Source organism: Mobula hypostoma, chromosome 23 (assembly GCF_963921235.1).
Source record: "Mobula hypostoma chromosome 23, sMobHyp1.1, whole genome shotgun sequence".
NCBI classification, from domain to species: Eukaryota; Metazoa; Chordata; class Chondrichthyes; order Myliobatiformes; family Myliobatidae; genus Mobula; species Mobula hypostoma.
In genome coordinates, this window is record NC_086119.1 from 23,663,085 (window position 1) to 23,681,878 (window position 18,794).

At 40.0% G+C, this 18,794-nt stretch overlaps 1 protein-coding gene across 2 annotated transcripts in view; it reads left to right on the forward strand.

Moving 5' to 3' along the window:
* The first annotated feature begins 965 nt into the window (after positions 1–965).
* Positions 966–18,794, forward strand: part of phf12b (PHD finger protein 12b) — a 93,859-nt gene continuing 76,030 nt past the window's right edge. For both annotated transcript variants that reach the window (XM_063031388.1, XM_063031387.1), the window contains exons 1-2: positions 966–1,573; positions 1,884–2,065. In XM_063031388.1, coding sequence (XP_062887458.1) covers positions 1,508–1,573; positions 1,884–2,065 — 248 coding nt within the window. In that variant the 5' untranslated portion in view covers positions 966–1,507. The remainder of the gene's footprint in view (positions 1,574–1,883; positions 2,066–18,794) is intronic.

Sequence of the window (18,794 nt, forward strand, 5' to 3'; positions counted from 1 at the left end):
AAACAGAGTCAAGCAGGATTATTTCCCTCAATAGAGAGCTGTAGATATTGAGTCACTAATCATATTCAAGGCTGGAAATATTCGACAGCATTGTTCAGTCGTTTGGGGGAGCAGTTGTGAAGCGAGAAAGAGAATTAACATTCAAGTCAATGAACATTCATTAATTCTGCCTCGACCCAAAATCAAATTCGAGTTTATTGTCATTGGTATAAGTGCATATATGCACAGGTGCAACGAAACATTTACTTGCAACAGCATCACAGGCACGTAGCATTCACGGGGAAAACATAAATTATATAAAATTTTTACACAACTTTTACAAGGAACATATTTGGAACAAAAATTGCTGAGAATTTATTAATTTCATTGCAAATCTGCATGCATAATCAAACAGATACTACGTGACGCTAGCGGCAATATTTACATAACATCTTCCGCCAATTCCGCAAAAGCTGTGGCTTGCACGCTCTGATCACCGGCTCCAATTCCTTCCGTCACCATAACTACAACTCCCAAAATTCCGCGAGTCCCAGGAACCAATTACATCATATCTTGTCCAGTTTTCTCGTAGAAAAACATGCGCAGTAAACCAGTTTTATTTCCGGCGGATTGCGCCTGCGGAGATGAGGGTGCGCTCACTCCCTTTTCCCGACCAGCGGCGTCAGCAGGGAGGCGGGAACGGACTGTGATTCAGGGAGCCAATTGGCCGTGAGATTCGGCTCTGACGTCAAATCACGCAGGCTACACTGCGACGCATGCGCGGTTGGAGTCCGGTGGGAATGGTTGGTGGGGTGGAGTGGAAATGCGCAGCTGCGGGGGTCCGATCGGAGTGTGCGGACCTCGGTCATGCGCGGTTGGCAGCAGTCGCGAACACCACCGCGCCTGCGCAGTTAGTGTCTGTTCCCCCCCCCGCTAAACACACACACCGCCACCGCACCCCTCCCCCTCGGTGCGACGCCTGCGCATTTTGTGTGATGTGTGTGGAAAGTTTGCGCCAAGTTGGAGGCAGAAAAAAATGTAAAGCGAGCAGCCTAGGCTCCGAGTGTTTGTGTCTGCGCTGGCGGGCTTCAGACAGCTCCAACACCCGAGGAACCGACCTCCTTGCATCTGACGGCCTGTGCTTGCCGAGCGTCCGTCCAGTGGCGGGATTACCTACTTCATGGTTGTGTCTCTGGGGCTTTCTGGCACGGATGGAAACCGAGCGGTTCGACGCGAATATTATTGTCGCCCAGGGAAGGCTTCATGTCGGTTAGGCCCCGGCTGCGGCCTGGCTCTGCTGCCCTCCTCTGAATGCGATCGGCTGGGATTACCCTGGATTTATTCTTTTAAACCTCCCTTTTTGTGTGTGTGTTGTTATTGCTGCTGCTGCCTTGGATCGGCTGGTCGGCGAGCGGATCGCGAGCCTTCGCGGTGACGGCTTCTGTGGGTATTTGTGACGGCTCGGGGGGCTTCCTCCATCACGGGGCCCTCTGCTTCTGCACAGTGAAGAAAAGCCACCGTGTGTTGAATGTGGGATAAAATGGAGACCAAGACCATCGTCTACGATTTGGATACCTCCGGAGGGTTGATGGAGGTGAGATACGCTCTTTCTTCCCACCCCCTTCTTGATCGCGCCGAAACCAGCCGTGCACCGCCGGGTTAAATGAACATAATTAAAAATTGCAAAATTCACCTTAGCAGAAATGGCATCGATCTTTTTTGCCCTTTTGTTACAGATACTGGAAATACCCATCTCTTTATGGGGTTTAAGGTGGGGAGGAAGGGATGTGAGATGAACCTTTCAGTGTAATCTTGGGCCGTCTTCCTTGCTGATTTTTTAAATTTTTCCTTTCTCTCTCGGTGAACCACTCCACCCGACCTGCTGCCGCTCGCCATGGGCGCAGAAAATACAAGCCTTGCTGGCCCCTCCGAAGAGCGAAGAGAGCGAGAAGAAAGCGAAGAAGCTGGAGAAGGAGCCACGGCGGAGCGGCCGGGCTACCAACCACGACACCTGCGATAGCTGCAAGGAGGGAGGCGACTTGCTTTGCTGCGATCACTGCCCGGCCGCCTTCCACCTTCAGTGCTGGTCAGTGACGATACAGAACCTCCTTATCGATGCATTTTGTTATCTTTTGCAGTCCTGCCTTTCAGTAGAGGGTTAATCCTGTTGCAATGGCCTGTCTTCTCCCCCACCCCCGATATCTTAGGTACTGCTTGTGTGTTTTAATATTTTTTCACCCTGCTCGTCCTACCTAAGGCTTGGTCTCGAAATCTACTTGTGTCATTGGGTGGCTGATTTCTGCACAGTTTCCTGCGGTTCCCTGGCACATTTTCTAACCTCTTGTCACTGGGGGTCGGAATGAAACCCGGAGCCCCCATTTGATCTTTAAGTGTATGAGATTCTGGCAATACTTAGATGTAGAGCCAAGTCCATTATTCAGGAAGGGGCTGCTGTCATTCAGCCAGGGCCTTGGGTGCTTACGGGGATATCTTTATCTATAGGCCTTTTGACTTTGCAAACAAGGGTTGCAAGGAACGGGTTATGTCTGTGTGTGTTTTGGTGTGTGTGTGTGTGGGGGGGGGGGGGTGTTACTAACCTCTCGTGTCTGTTTTTCTTCTTCCCGGCCTTGTTTGTAGTCGCAGATTGCTTCCTGTTATGCTCACGGGCCTGGTCCCTGAGCACTGCTCTCTGCGCCGAGGCGGATGCCTTCCTTTCCTTCACTTTGTGTGTTTGCAAATACGCAACATGGCGACCTCCGTTTAAATTATATTTTCGATTCACAGCGCCATTTTAGTTGACTTCTCGTTTCGGGTAGTTACTGTCAGATTTGGACCGAGTTGGCAGCATTCTTAATGATTTTAGTAGGAAGTGCTGGAGTTTTGAGGAAGGTCTGAGACTCCAGTTTTCCATTATTGAGATAGCCATCTCAGCAAAGCTATTTTAGTTCAAAATATCTTTCTATGGAAGTACTCGTGTTCCATCTTTTAGTGCAGTGTGGATCATTTTAGTTGGAGTTTAATGTCAGACATTTCTTTTGCTTGTTGATGTAAACTCATCTGTTAATTTTGATCCTGATGCAGATTTTTAAAAACTTTGAGAGTACAGTTGGTGTAACTGACATCAAAATTGATTATCTTCAAAATATTTTGTATCCAGGAGGGCAAGTGATTATTGCTGGGTACAGTAATGCAGGTTAAACGAAGGAAAGAGACTTTTGTTTTCAGTTAGGATAATTTGATGCCTGAATAATCTATTTAGATAACAGTACTAGTCCCCACCACACACGCTCTCTGTTTGTAAATTGATTTGGTAGTTTTTTAAGATTCTCTCCTATAGATATATCGGCTTTATCCTATATTCTGATCAGCTGGAATTTTATGTCTGATTTACACGCTTGTCTTTCCAGTAATCTGCAGGTTTAATCAATAATTTTTTAAATGAAATATATTTTCCTTTAGTGTATTTGTGCTGCTCCTGAAAATATCAATAACTTGAGGTTTATCCATCCTGGTACCTGGTATATAGGTTGGCTTGTTTTCCCAGTTCCTCAGTATGTTCCCTATCCCTATCATATGTTCAACCATCCCATTCTGATGAGAGACTAAAGACTGAGCTAAAGTAAAATTTTGCAAAATTTCTCTTTTTGTCAACTTTGGGCATGTAGTCAATTCAGGTCATGCAGCATTGTGCCATTTCATCATTTGTAAATGTTGCTGCAAGGTTAGATTTTACTGTTTCATTTAGACCAGAAGAACATAGGATAGTGGAGCAGTATTAGTTCATTTGGCCCATCGGTTCTGTTCTGTCATTCTATCTTGGCAGATATTTTTCAGTCCCATTCTTCTGCCTTCTCATAACCCTTTACATTTTTACCAATCAGAACCTATCAGTCTGTCTTAAAATACACCCAGTGACTTAGACTTCGCTGCTCTCTGTGGCAACAAAATTCCACATCTCAGTTTTAAAGCTCCTTTTATTCTGAGGTCGTGCCCTTGGATTCTGGATTCTCTTACTAATTGAAACATCATCTCCATGTCCCCTCTCTCCAGCCTTTCAGTATTTGATAAATTTCAATGAAATTCTCCCCTCATCCTTCTGAACTCAGAGTATAGACTGAGAGTCATCAAATAATTGTACATTGAGCCTTTCATTCCTGATTATCATTCTTGTGAACTTCCTCTGGGCACTCTCCATATTTTCCTTGGGTATGGAGTCCAGAATTGCTCACAATATTCCAAATGCAGTCTGGCTGACAACTTCTAAAACCTCAACAGTAAATCCTTGTTTTTTGTGTTGTAGTGTTCTCCAAATAAGTACGAGCAATTGTCTTTCTTACTACTGACTCAACCAGCAAATTAACCTTGAGGAAATCCTGAATTATGACTCCCAGTACCCCTGATTTCTGAATCCTCTCCCCATTCATTCTTCTTACCAAAGTGCATGACGCCATACTTCCCTATGTTCCATCTGGCACTCCTTTGCTCATTCTCCCAACCTGCAGTCCTTCTGCAGACTCTCTGCCTTTGCAGCAGTCTTTGTCCCTCCATGTATCTTGGTATCATCTGCAATGGGCCAGAATACCATCAATTTCATTCATCCAGATCATAAATATTAAGTGAAAAGTTGCAGTCCCAACACTGACCCCTGCAGAACTCCACTAGTAACCAGCTGTTGTCTTGAAAAGTTCCCCTTTACCCAACTCTCCAATGTCAGCCTATCAACTAATCTACATCTGCTAGTACTTTGCCTTACACCATCAACTGTTGCCCTTCTGAGCAGCTTCATGTTGTCAAAGGCCTTCTGACGATCCAAGTAATTCACATACTTCCACAGACTCCTTTTCCAAACCTGCTTGTTGCCTCAGAATTCTAACGGATTTGTCAAGCAAGATCTCTCCTTTGATGAAACCATACTGACTTTGCCCTATTTTGTCATGTACTTCCAGTTTCTCTGAAATTTCATCTTTGTTAATGGACTCTAAAATCATACAAACTACTGAGTTTGGGCTAACTGTCCCATAATTCTGTCTTTTACCTCCTTCCCTCCTTAAATGGGAGTCACATTTCATATTTAGTATTATGCAAGGGAATTTGCTAGATGTTGGAAGTATCGTCTTTTATACATCATGTGTATGGTTCCTGACCAAAACACTATCTGTTTTAAAGATTCAGTTTATACAGTTTTGTTCTATGATTCAAGTTATTCCCCTCCCATTGGCTTTAACTCAGTTACTTTTCAGCAAAGCGGTTTGTTAAATTTTTGCAGTAGACTATATGCTCTTGCTTAATGTCAGTTTTACATTTTCAAGACTCACGATTCTTTATGAAACTTGGTTAACGAGATATATTATAATACAACAGACTACCTGGTAAATGCAATAAAATATCATTAGCATCTATTTTGTTTTCATCACCTGTTAATCATGGATTTTCAACCGGTATAGCAATTTCAAAGTTGCATGCTGTTCCATTGTCACGTCCTTCAACTAGTTTGGCTGCTTGCTTTACTGCTTAGTAGATGCTTGTATGCAAGAGGCTATACCTTGGTATTTTTCACGTCTCTCTGCACTAGCTGCGTCCCCTCCCATTACTCCTGACTCTGTCGAGCTTTGGTTCTCCCTCATTACTCCATATACAGTCCAAATTAATTTTTGTTTGGTAACAGTCCTTGGGAATGTCTTCAGATGGTGCACTACATTACAAAATGTAGTATAGTTAGAAGTCGCTGAGCTTAAATCACTGATTCTTTTGAGACACTTGGGGTGAAAAGGTGTTTGGATTGGCAAACATTCCTTGACTACCTTTTTGCTTTTTATAAGTTGCTTTGCGAAGATGGTAGCAAAATGCATTGAACTTGTGTATTAGTGGTGCGCAGAATTGTTCACTATCAGCAAAGTATTGCAGTATTCGTGTGCTCATTGGTGGCAACTTCATTAGTTGGACTTTTTCCTACTTTTAACATTTATCAGATTATATTCAGCGAGACGTTACAGAATGTCAACATGGTTTTTATTCTTGATGAAATTAGATCCAAAGTTCATTTATATCTGATGCTTTATAGTACTGTTTTGCATTTGTCAGTGTTCTTGGAGGATGTGGTTTGTCAGCTGTCATTGGCTTTTAAGATGCTGTTTTAAAACCAGTACACCTTGTGCAAATGCTAGATCAGAACTGTGGAAAATTCTGGAAATAAGAGGATCAGCCAGCGGTAAGAGAGGGAAGAGATGTTATTTTAGGCAGCTGGTAGTCCATTGTTATGTTGATTGGGTTTTAGCATTTTGATAAACCAACACACTCTTGTGTTTCTAAAACTTTTTACTATTGTTTAAACTGATGTATTTTGTACTGACAGGAGGTGATAAGTCATGCATTGGTATATAAAATCTGAGGTATTGCGTGACATACTTGAGATAGGCAAAAGTTTTAATAGGTTTGCTTTACTGAGTTCTATCGTTTGCTTATTTTGTTGTGATTCCAAGGCATGTAGGTTCATAGAGGAAGTTCTTTGCCTGTGTATCATTGTCACAAATAGCATTTGAAACACAAGTGCTAGGGAATGCATCTCAAAAATGAGACTTGCCACCAAACCTTCACAATCAGTGGCCCACCATCAGCATCCTGGGGATCCTATTGACCATCAACTCTTCTGAACCAGCCACATTTATACTGTACCTTCAAACTTAAGTCGGAGGCTAGATGACCTGAAGTTTGTGCTATTAACACCCCCTCCCCCATTACTTACCACCATCTGTAAGGCTGCAGAGTGATGTGCTCCTCTTCGTATCCCAGTATGTGTGCATCTCCAATAGTATTCAGTGGTTCAGTACCATCCAGGAGAAAGCAGTCCCTATCCTCCATCCTTTGTGTCTGAAAACAGCAGCACCATTGTGTTCTATGTATGAAATGCGTAGTACTTGGGACGTACATGGAAATACTTTGTACAAGATCGGCTTGGTGTGGCAATGACTGTGCACATGACCGCAAGGAAATGCAGAGAGTTGTGGCACAGCTCAGCACATCACAGGAACCGGCCTCCCCTCTGTTGACTGTATTTATACTTCTCACTTCATCAGTAGAGCAGCCAGTATAATCTAAAGTCCCCACTCACCCTAGACATTCTCTTCTTCCCCCATTCCATTGGGCAATAGATAGAAAAGCCTGAAAAATACCACCAGGCTCAAGAAAGTTTCTTCCCGCTATTGGATGGACCTTTTATACAATAAGATGGACTCTTGGCCACGCAAATCACCTTGTGTTTGTGCACATTATCATTTACCTGCACTGCATTGCTTTGGTAGCTTTTACACGTTATTCTGTGTTGTTATTTTACCTTATTCAAGCTGTGTAATAATCTGTATAAACAATATGCAAGACAAGGTTTTCACTGCATCTTGGTACATGTGACATTAATAAAACCACAACACTTTGTTATGGCAGCAACTCCCAAGCCCATGAGCTTTACTGTTAAGGGCAGTGAGATACTGCACCTGTGCTGAACCATGACCACTTCACAATTGCATTCACTGATTTGAAAAGGAAATAGTAATATATTTTAGTTGTTCAGTTTAAGACCTAGAGTTCCTATTCAACAGTGGTCTTTGGAGAACTGCAGTAATTGGTGGTGAGCCAGTACCTTTGGTGTCTGCCTTCCAACTTGAATGTGATTTGGACTTGGTAATGTACCTTCATCACTAGGTCTGAATCCTGCAACTCCCCAACAGTATAGTGAGGGTATCTTAACGAGAAAGATCCCAGTGATTCAAGTTCGTTTACCATCGTCTCATGCAATAAATGCTAGCCTTGATAATGTCCAGCTTCTGAAAAGGTGTGTGTTTTTATATATAAATTTCTAAGTACAATTTATCACGATGTTAGCCAATTAAGTTTGAATTTTACCTGTTGAAGTGGGAAAGAACTTTAATGCTGCGAGCAATACAGCTTTGAGGCAGTGATATAATGTCTGGAAAACTTGACTTTCTGTAGTGTTGGCAGATGCATTTCTCTTTTGCTGTCTGTCATTTGCTGTTTCAATTTATTGGAAGCTTGGAAGTTAATTTTGGCCACTGAAGTTCCTTAACATATAACTTCTGACTAGAAACTAATCACTGGTGTGAAATACATGAAGATAATTTAGTTTTTGATATTTTTGGTGATTTTCATGGAGAAATATTTTAACCAATTGAAGTATTTGGGAATAGTCTTAAAACTGTCAGTTTAGTAACAGCGTCTAAAATGTTGATAGGTGGTACGGTAGCATCTAGTGTAAATCTTTACAGTGCCCGCGATTGGGGTTCAATTCCTGTCACTGTCTGTAAGGAGTTTGTATGTTTTCTCCGGAGGCTCTGGTTTTCTTTGACATTCCAAAGACGTATGGGTTAGTAAGTTGCGGATATGCTATGTTGGCACCCGAAGCATGGTGACATTTCCAGACTGCTCTTCCAACACATCCTCGGGCTGTGGTCATTGACGCAAGTGGCACACCTCGCAGTATGTTTCTATGTACATGTGGCAAATAAAGCTAATCTTTAAAATCTTTTAAAGTAGAGATTGTATCTCGGTACATATTACAATAATTCCAGTTCCATTTTTTTGTATTCACTGTGATTAGATGAACTGCAATTGTTGTAACAAAATTATGCGGCCAGATGCTCAAGTCTTAAACACTTGAGGGGGAAAAATTTGGTCTGACTCTGTAACTGTTATTATTTCCATTTTAAATATGTGCCTTTGGAAATGAATCTGCTGTGCAGATTGTTGACACAAGTTGTGATGAGAAAGATTGGAATGTGAGGGAAAGCGAATTTTATTTTTGTGTGTGGCTTCTACCATAGAGCTTCCATAGTACTCCGTATTTGTCAAATCCATTTCATTTCTCTTGCTTTTTGAATTTCCACTGGAGTTACCAATTTGGGTTGAGAATCTATTCTAGCGGAACAACTTTGATGTTTAAAAATTCCAGATGGACTAACAAGAGAAAATGTTTGGGATTTTAACTGTAACAGTTCATCATTCAACCTGCCTGAAAGCTCTTTGTTGTTCTTGTGCTGTTATTTATCAGCATTTTCTGTTATGTTTATGGCCTGTTGTGGTTTATCTTTTGAAGGGTTAATTTTGTAATTTGTAATTGGTTACTGTTAAGATTTATTCCCCAATTAAGTTCATTATTTCATTTTGAATAGTGCCACAAAGGTGGCTATCTAATATAGGTCATTGGGACAGAAATGGTTAACTGTGTTGTGAAGTTGCTTTGTGTGCTGCCACTCTATATCTCTTCATGTCCAAGTGGGATAAGTATCATTTTTCAAAACTGAAGTTTTTAGTCTTTTAAAACTTTAATCATTGGTAAGTGTTACAATTGAAACATTTTTTTTAAGAATTGAGATAAACTTTCCTTTGTGATTATTTGCAGAGACCTAAGGAAAAGTTTGCTTTTGGCCACCTATTTTTTTAAATGAAATAGGATGCACCAAAGTTGTAGAATTGAAGAGGGGAAAAAGTAGTATGGTTGTCATTGTATCATTGTTTTGAAAGTTTATTTGTCCAGAAAGCTATCTTTGTTTTGACTTTGGAGTTTAAGGGGAAAAATAGCAATGCATGTTTTTCTTTTTTTAAAAACCTTGTATACATTATCCATAAATTGAAATTAATCATGATTCATAATATTCAAGTTAAAAGTAAATTGATTGGAGGTAATTGTGTAATGAACAGGACTAATCTATCCCTTTTTCATTCGAATACTTTCACTGGCTTTATTTGGCAAGTGGTACTTTTTGAAGTTTAGCCATAAATGATTGATGTGATTAAGTTGCTACGTAATGGAAAAATAGATTTCCATTTATACAGTGTCCTTTGTATTACTTTCAGAACATCCTATTCATTTTTACAGTTGATTAAATACATTTTGAAGTGCAATCACAGCAGCCAATTTGCCCACAGCAGACTTCACAAATAACAGTGTGATAATGACTTGATAAGCTATTTTCTGATGTTGGTTGAAGTTAACAGGGATAACCTCTGCTCCTTCTATGACCCAATAGAGCATAAGTGGTGCAGCTTAATATCGAGAGTGAAAAGCAGCTCTGTCACTACAAAATTTGGGGCTCAGAATCCTGGAGTTGAATTTGGATTTCTAACATTCTGCTGCAGACAGGTGTTGCTGATTGAGCTACAAGTGACTAAAATAATGCGATTGAAAACACGAACTTAACGTCTTATGGTTTTAGCTAACCTTGTGACTTAAAACATCTCTTCCAGGGAGGATATATGTCATTTTAAATATCAAATTGATAAATGCTTTTCTTTAAAGGAAGTTTACTAAATTATTTTGTGTCCAATTAACAATCCTGCCTGATTAGGGAAAGTTTATTTATCAGGTCAGGTTTTCAGTTTATGGGTTTTGACCACCGATTTTCAACTCAATGATTTCTCATTGTTAAGCAGCTGCTGGAATTTTTGGTGGAAGACTATGCTTATTTTTAGTTAACTGACCCTTTAATGAGATTTCATAGCAGGTGATCAAAGTTAAATAACTTCTAACTGTATTAGATTCAATCTCAAGGAGCACAAGTGAAAATCTAGTTTTCCTTGAATGTAAAATAAGACTTCGTTTAGATGCTTTAGACTTTTTCTGCACTATCTGATCTGGATTGGCATATTGTTTTCTCCTCCAGTGCATAATATTTGAGTCAGTTGTATTACTGTGGCTTCAGTTTTTTAGTTTGAACTGAAAAGTGTTGCACTTGCCTTCATTTTCCACATTCTTAAACTTGATTTTGTTTTAGTTAACTCCGGTAACTCCAGTTTGTTCTTTGCCTTTATAGTACAGCTTTAAAAGCAGTCTTTAAACTGAGCATCTAGTTCCAACTCCAGAATAAGTGTGTTAAATTTGTTAAAGAAATGGTTGTTTCTAAGTCTATAAAAGCAAGATTGCCTCGGTTTTGAGTGCTGGATTCCAAGGATGATTGGCTAATAAACAGCTTTTGAAGTGTAGGAATATAGAAAGGTAGTGATGCTTTCTATCCAGTGATTCATTTGTGTGATCTGCCATTAATATATTAATTTGGAAAAGGTCATCATTTGCAGTTGTCTTATTTCTTTAATTTACTTTTTTCTGTGGTTATGAGCCAGGTTCAGTTCTGGGATGTAAATGAAATTCTGAGGGCACTTTCTGCTGTCAGCTTTTTGGTTTTTAATTTTTTATTGAACATTGTATTGAATTAATTCAATTGGAGATTGGTAAAATATTAAGATTTTTTTCATTATTGATGATGTTAACATCAATTGTATGTAAAAGTTGTGTTGCATTTCCTTTGAAGTCTTGTACTCTCTTGTTTGTTTAATTTTAGTCTTGTTACCCAACTGTCCTTTATGCATAATGATGCTCCAGTTAGTGTTACTGCCTCACAGTTACAGAAACTGGGGTTCAATCCTGCTCTTGCATACTGTTTAACTAGTTTGCAAGTTCTCTTGTGTATTCCATCTCCCCCTTGTTCAAGGAACTCCAGTTTCTTCTGCATCCCAAATATGTGCTGGTTGGTAGGCTAATGGGTTGATGGAGATTAGATTAATGTAGATGAGTGCAATATTTCTGTACTGTATGACCTTATAAATGAACATGTCCTTTGATTTAATTATTGTAACATTGGGTATTGTGTAGCATATGTTACAACATGACATTTGGGAGCAATAAAAATCAGAAAAAGTAGTGTCTATTATTGTGTATCTACATAACCTCTGTCAAATCAAATAAGATATTGTATTTAAGAATGTTGATCAGGTTGGTAACTTTTACTTGTGTTACTGCCTTGCCATTATTTACTAAGGTGATCCTACCTGCAAGAGCAAACAGACTGTATGGTGCTTTTGTGTTGAAGTTCTGATTAATTTTTCCAAATAATGCTACTATCATCGTTTTGGCCAGTTTATCATCAAAGTAAAGCATAACGCTAGTTTCTCGGTTTTTCAAGGAGTGTTCATTGCTTGACTCCATACCGATGTGATATGACAGCTACCTATCCATTTCCCATGAACAAATTTTGATCACTGTCAAAATTTCCTGTTCACCTTTGCAATGTTGGACTCTTGTGCAACTAGTAACTGAGTTGCTAGAGTAACAAACAAAATGCTGGAGGAATTTAACAGGTTAGGCTGCATCTATGAAGAGGAATAATGAGTCAACATTTTGGGCCAAGACCCTTCTCTTCAGGGCTTTGAATTTCTACATGTACAAAGGCTGTATCTTTGGATAGTGCAATAGACAGTTTTGGGGTCTTCAATTTCTGAAGTAGATTTAGAGAATTTGAAGACAATTGAACAAAGAAAAATTTCAACAAATAAATGGAAGCCTAATGTAATCAAGACATCACTCCCCAAGATTCGCTGCTGTCTGTATGTAGGCCTTATGACCAAAGAACAGACTAATTGTTTGGAAATCATTTCTTATGTAATTGGATTAGGGGCATGGGGGTGAATTCCTGATGGTTTTGTGCAAGTGCCTTTTCAGTTTTCTACTGTGAGCTAGTTACGATGTGGATTTTCATCTAGATTTACTAAAATATTTTAATTGTATGAATTTATCTTTTAACATCTCTCATGGAACAAGGCTGAAAAATCTTAATTCCTTATAGTAGCAGTAAATGTGTTGAGGAAATTTCTGCAAGATTATGATGAAGGGCAAATGTGCGGACTAAGTTTTTTTCTAAAAATTTGCCATGGTGTTCTTTCACTAATAAGATGTTTTATTAGAGTTTTTATTTAATGAATTTGCTAAACTCAAATTAAGAATTTTCTGCTTCACTGTTCAAGCTCTGCAAATATCCTAGCAGCTCAGATGGATTTGCATTGGTGGTTTCTGGTTTTACTTACCAGTAAAAATCTGAATAATCAAGTTCCGGCAATTACTTGTTTTCTATCACATTGATTCAGATCAACATGTTCCTACTTTCCCTCCTTTTTACTTTTCCTTGTCGTAGCAAAAAGGCTATGAGTTGAAGTTTAATTTTTCAAATGGGTTATAATTTAACTCATTTACAGCAATGGTGAATTTATACTAAGCTTTGACATGAACAGTGCTTCATGCAAGGTATTTCATAGGAACTATATGAAGTGAAAGGTGACACCAAGTCAGATACCAGAACAGGTGGTCAAAATGTTTGGCAAAGCAATGTTTTAAGTATTTTCTCTTGATTACTGAGTGAAGAGATTTAAGGTAAATGTTGCAGATTTTGCAATTCAGAGAGCTGAAGGCAGTGATGGGGCAATCTGTTTTAAATCAGCATCTGGAAGAAGGCAACATTGATAATGTACAGAGATCTGAGCATTGAAAGTGAAGAAAAGTTTGCCACAATTTGTTTAGTCATCATCCTCAAACTTTCATTAGCTTTTAATGATATTCTGCCCCTTATCAAAAGATGGTGAAACATTTTTGAGGCATTATAAACCTCTGGCGAGGCATCACTTGGAGTATTGTGAGCAGTTTTGGGCCCCTTATCTGAGAAAGGATGTGCTGACATTGGACAGCATTTAAAGGAGGTTCACAAAAATGATTCTGGGATAGAAAGGCTTGTCATAGGAGTGTTTGGCTCTGGTCCTGTACTCACTGGAATTCAGAAGAATGACCTAATTGAAAGCTATCGAATGTTGAAAGGCCTTGATAGAGTGGATGTGAAAGGATGTTTCCTATGGTGAGAGAGTCTAAGACCAGAGGACACAACCTCAATAGAGGGATGCCCCTTTAGAACGGAGATGAGAAAGAATTTCTTTAGCCAGAGAGGCGAATCTGTAGAATTCATTACCACCAGTGGCTGCGGAGGCCAAATCATTGAGTATATTTAAGGCAGAGATTGTTAGATTCTTGATTAGTCAGGGCATGAAGGCATATGGGGAGAAGGCAGGAAATTGGGGCTGAGAGGGAAATGGATCAGCCATGATGAAATAGTGCAGACTCGATGGGACAATTTTACTGTTGTATCTTATGGTCTTGTGTGATTTGGTGAACCATTCTCTGTTAATTTGTATTAATTCCTATAAAGCTTATCATAGAAACAAATTCCATTGTAACTTCATTAGTTACCTTTTAATTTTAAAGTTATCTATTGCATGATATCATAGTGTTGTTGGGTCCAGCCTGTTTTTATTTTATTTTACTTAAGTCTCTCCATAACAAGCAGAATTGCTAAGCTTGAATGTATGTTAATGCTTATATTTCTGATGTTTAACCGTAGTGCAAATAAATAGACACATTATGTAGGGTTCCTACACATCTGGAAAAAGAAGAGTAAAACTGGAAGGTTCTTAAAACTGCAAAAGTATTTAAAGCTGAAGTGGGTGGGTGAGGGACAGTGAATTGAATATGATTTTATGCTTTCCAGATTATCAACTTTGGTAGGAAGATTGGAAAAGTATAATTCTTAAAAATTAAGAGATGAGTAAATGCTATGAAGGGAATTGTGCACTCTTATGCATAAATTACAAAAGATTAACATCCAGATATAAAATATAGTTAGCAGCAAATTGGCCATTAGCTATCACTGATTAGGGTATGAATAAGTGTTTCTACAGATGCACAAAGACTGCACACCTGCAATATTGAGTGGTTTTGATCTCTTTATCCAATGAAAGGGTGTGCAATGAAGGCTCAACAACTTCCTGAGAAGAGTGGAGCTGTCCTAGAAAGACATATTGAATAGAAATGGACCTTTTGTCTCTGGAATTTAGCAGAATGAAAAGTGATCTGATTGAAACATGTCTTTAGGGAGTTTGCTGAGCAGTACTTCTGGACTTTCCAGCCATGGAAACAAGGGACTCCTTTAGGGATAAGTGGATAGCCATTTTGTAGAATTGCCATTGAAGTTTAGCATTGACCATACCGAACAGCAGGTAGGTTTGAGTTGCTGGATGCCCTAACTGTGCTTTTTTATAGTACCCTACAAATTATCATGTTCTGAGACTCCGTATACAGATTTTTTTTTTAACCCAGTTGTCAAAAATTATACCAAATTGCTTTGTCAGAAGACAACTGAGCACACAAGCCTATTATTGTCATTGGAATTTTGGTATCCTGTCTTTTTTGAAGTTCCTAAGTTCCATTAGGCTACACAGGTTACAGCAGATGTTTATTCTGCTTGCGCAACATCCTTATTGGAATTGACAAACATTTCAATTGCAAACATTTAATTTGCTGTTCTTGGTTGTTATATCATTATAATCTGTTATACATGGTAGTCCCAATTGCCTGATTATCTTTCATAGGTAAATTGCAGTTTGCGTTAAAGTATCGCCTACTTAATTTTGAATGTCCTCAAGTTCAATATTACAGGCATATTCTTATATTTCTGTTGTCTCTTGTCTAGTATTGTTGGAAACTAGACCTCAGACGCATGTGTAACTAAATTGTTTTATTTAACCTGTTAGGTTTAAGTAATTCTACTGTGTTATGATTTACTGTTTCCAAACATTAAGTGCAATCTATATACTACTAAAACTCTCATGCTGTGTCTGTCTGTTTGTGACCTCCAATTAGTGCAAACAGTGCATTACAGCGGCACTTTGGCTTAATCGAATTAAAATGCGCTAATTTACAGAATGCAGGCAAAGTTCAGGGTGATATATTCATATAAAATTGCCCATTCGCCAAAAATCAACAGGCTGGCCTTCACCCGAGACCTGATCAGCCATCATGGAAATCGGGGCATGACAGCCCGAAGCATGCACACGGCCAGCCTCAGCAGCGACATTTACCAGAGCAAAAGGGCAGGGCAGCTCTATTTCGAGGGGACATTCTGCTAATCACCATCAGTATGTGCAGGATTGGGACACACCTAACTGCCACCCATCAATAAGAGATAATTAAATCTTATTGTAATGACGTACTCCAAGACACCCATAAAACCCTTTGCTGCAGTCAAAAGACAGCGGTGACTAAATCACATCAGAGCGCCAACCACATCATCAGGAATAATCAGCATCCTTTGGTGTTATTGCTTCGTATCTTCTATCCAGCATTAGGGTAAAAAAAAAGGACAGCCTAATTATGCCGCGTGGAAAGGGAAGGGGGACATAATAGTCAAGAGATGACGCCAAACGTTGTCGGGAAGCGGCAAGAAGAGGGAGAGAACAAGAATCGGATGAGACCAGGGCCGCACGACTCCAGGATCAAAGAGTCAGGACAAAAAAAGATGAGAGAAGAAGAGAGAGGAGGAGAGGCATGCATGTCTCCAGGATCAGAGACAAACAACAAGCAGCAGAAGAGCTGAAGAGACAGGGGATAAAAGGGCTGCACGTCTCCAGAATGATAACGAGAAGCACAAAGGTGGCAGATAAACCAGAAATGATGCCATCAAAAGTGTCCTTCGTTAAATGAGGAGCAGCTATATTTGGTTTGCTACACGTCATTCTTCTTTAATAAACTGAGTTTTTCTACTTCAGTTTCCAAAGCAAAGTGATACCAGTAGCACTCAGGAAAATTTAATGTTCATTCTGGTCATATCAGACTGCACTACCCTTCTCTCTAAGTTGTCTAGTTCCCAGATACATTTAGGCTACTTGTTGTTTGCTGTTGGAAGCCAACATTAGTCATTTACTTTTAATTAAAAGATATATGAAGATATCATTGAAAAATAAATTTCAGAGGTAATTTCTGTGCTTAGGTTATTTACAATATTGTCTGTTCATGTTATGATGACCAGACTGATTGTAAAATTTGTTGGGAATGCTTCCCTGCTGCCTCTCAGTACATTTGGTCACATGCATGTCTGTCACCCAAATTCTACACCCTTCCAAGCTCTGCCATAATAAAAAGTCGATTGCATCTCTATTTGGTATACTTTATGCAAAGGTAGATGCAGAGAGTAAAGAAAGTTTATGCAGAGGATGTGTTACATTTGTTCAGTGCTAGCTTCCATATTCTTGAAGTTTACCACTCTATGCACTTAGGATCAGAATTAGGTTTATTATCGCCTGTATGTGTTGTGAAATTTGTTAACTTAGCACCAGCATTTCAATGCAATATGTAATAGAAACATAGAAATCCTACAGCACAATACAGGCCCTTCGGTCCACAATGCTCTGCCAAACATGTACTTACTTTAGAAATTACTTAGGGTTACCCATAGCCCTCTATTTTTTTTCTAAGCTCCAAGTACCTATCCAGGAGTCTCTTAAAAGATGCTATCGTATCTGCCTCCACCACCATTGCCAGCAGCCTATTCCACGCACTCATTACTCTTTGCATTATATAATAAAACACTTACCCCTGACATCTCCTCTGTACCTACTTCCCAGTACAGGTTTCCCCCGCCATCCGAAGGTAGAGTGTTCCTATGAAACGGTTCGTAGGCTGGAATGTCGTAAAACGAAGAAACAGTTACCATTTATTTATATGGGAAAAATTTGTGAGCGTTCGCAGACCCAAAAATAACCTACCAAATCATGCCAAATAACACACAAAACCTAAAATAACAGTAACATATAGTAAAAGCAGGAATGATATGATAAATACACAGCCTATATAAATTAGAAATACTTCTCTACAATGTTTGCCTGCACTGTTCTCCGTAGTGAACATCTCATGCAAGCGCTCTGGGCAAAACACGGCGCAAGCGCTCTCGGCAGAAAATCTCTCACAAGCGCTCTTGGCAAAACGCTCTCTCCAGTAACCTTTAAGCTATGAAACTGCCAAATCATGCCAAATAACACATAAAAATACACAGCCGATATAAAGTAGAAATAATGTATGTACAGAGTAGTATCACTTTCCGGAATTGGGACAGCGCCGAGCACACTGATGATGGTGTTAGGCTGAGTCGTCGCAGGTTGGGGTGGTGCAGTGGCCCCCACCCTCCGGGCAGCGAACCAATACCGATCCGCGAAGCATGCAGGGGTACAGCGGTAGCCGGGACACACCCAGCACACCTTTAAGAAAAAAGCTGAAATAAGCATGCTAATTAATTAGGTGCCGTCCGGCACGTAATTGTCGGCCCAGATCAGAGGTGACGCAATCGGCAATCGCCTCTGATCTGGGCCGACACTTACGTGCCTGGCGGCACCTAATTAACTAGCATGTTTATTTCGGCTTTTTTCTTAAAAATGTGCGGTGTGCCTCCCGGCTACTGCTGCATTCACCACGAATCGGTATCTGTTCGGGGGTTGGGGTGGTAGGACACTGGGGTGTCAGCTCATCGTCGTCTGTTTCCATTAGGGCAGGCAGCTCATCTTCTCGTATGACTGCCTGCCACGATGTCGGAGGTCGAGGTTCGTCGTCTGCTGAAGGATGATGTGGAAGGCTTGCTTGACTGCTTAGCCTCGCACATTTTTCTATCATACAGTTCTTTGTAAGCACTCAAACCATCCTGCAAATATGCCCTAAACCAACGTACCCTTTCAAAATTAAAGTCGTATTTCATCATTGCAGCGAAAATCTCACACAGCTGCTTCACGTTCAGTTCCTGGACGACTTCACCTTTGGTCCATTTGCTACTGTATTCGGTTTCAATTGTTATCCTTTCCTCTTCCAATTGCATCAGCTTTTCATCTATCAGTTCTTGGTCATGGGATGCCAAAACCTCTTCAACATCATCTTCGTCAACTTCCACAAGCCAAACTCACTTTGTCCTTACTTCGTTCACCATGATTGAAACGCTTAATTATGTCTAGTTTTATGCTAAGTGTAACACCCTTACGAGCTCTTTTAGGCTTTTCCAATACGTTAGAACTCATCTTGCTAACGGCTGCTCACAGGCACGTGTTTAAACAATGCTGGTGAGAGTGCCGTTCCAAATCCAGGGGAGAGCGACTGCGCGCTGCCTTTTTTCGTAACA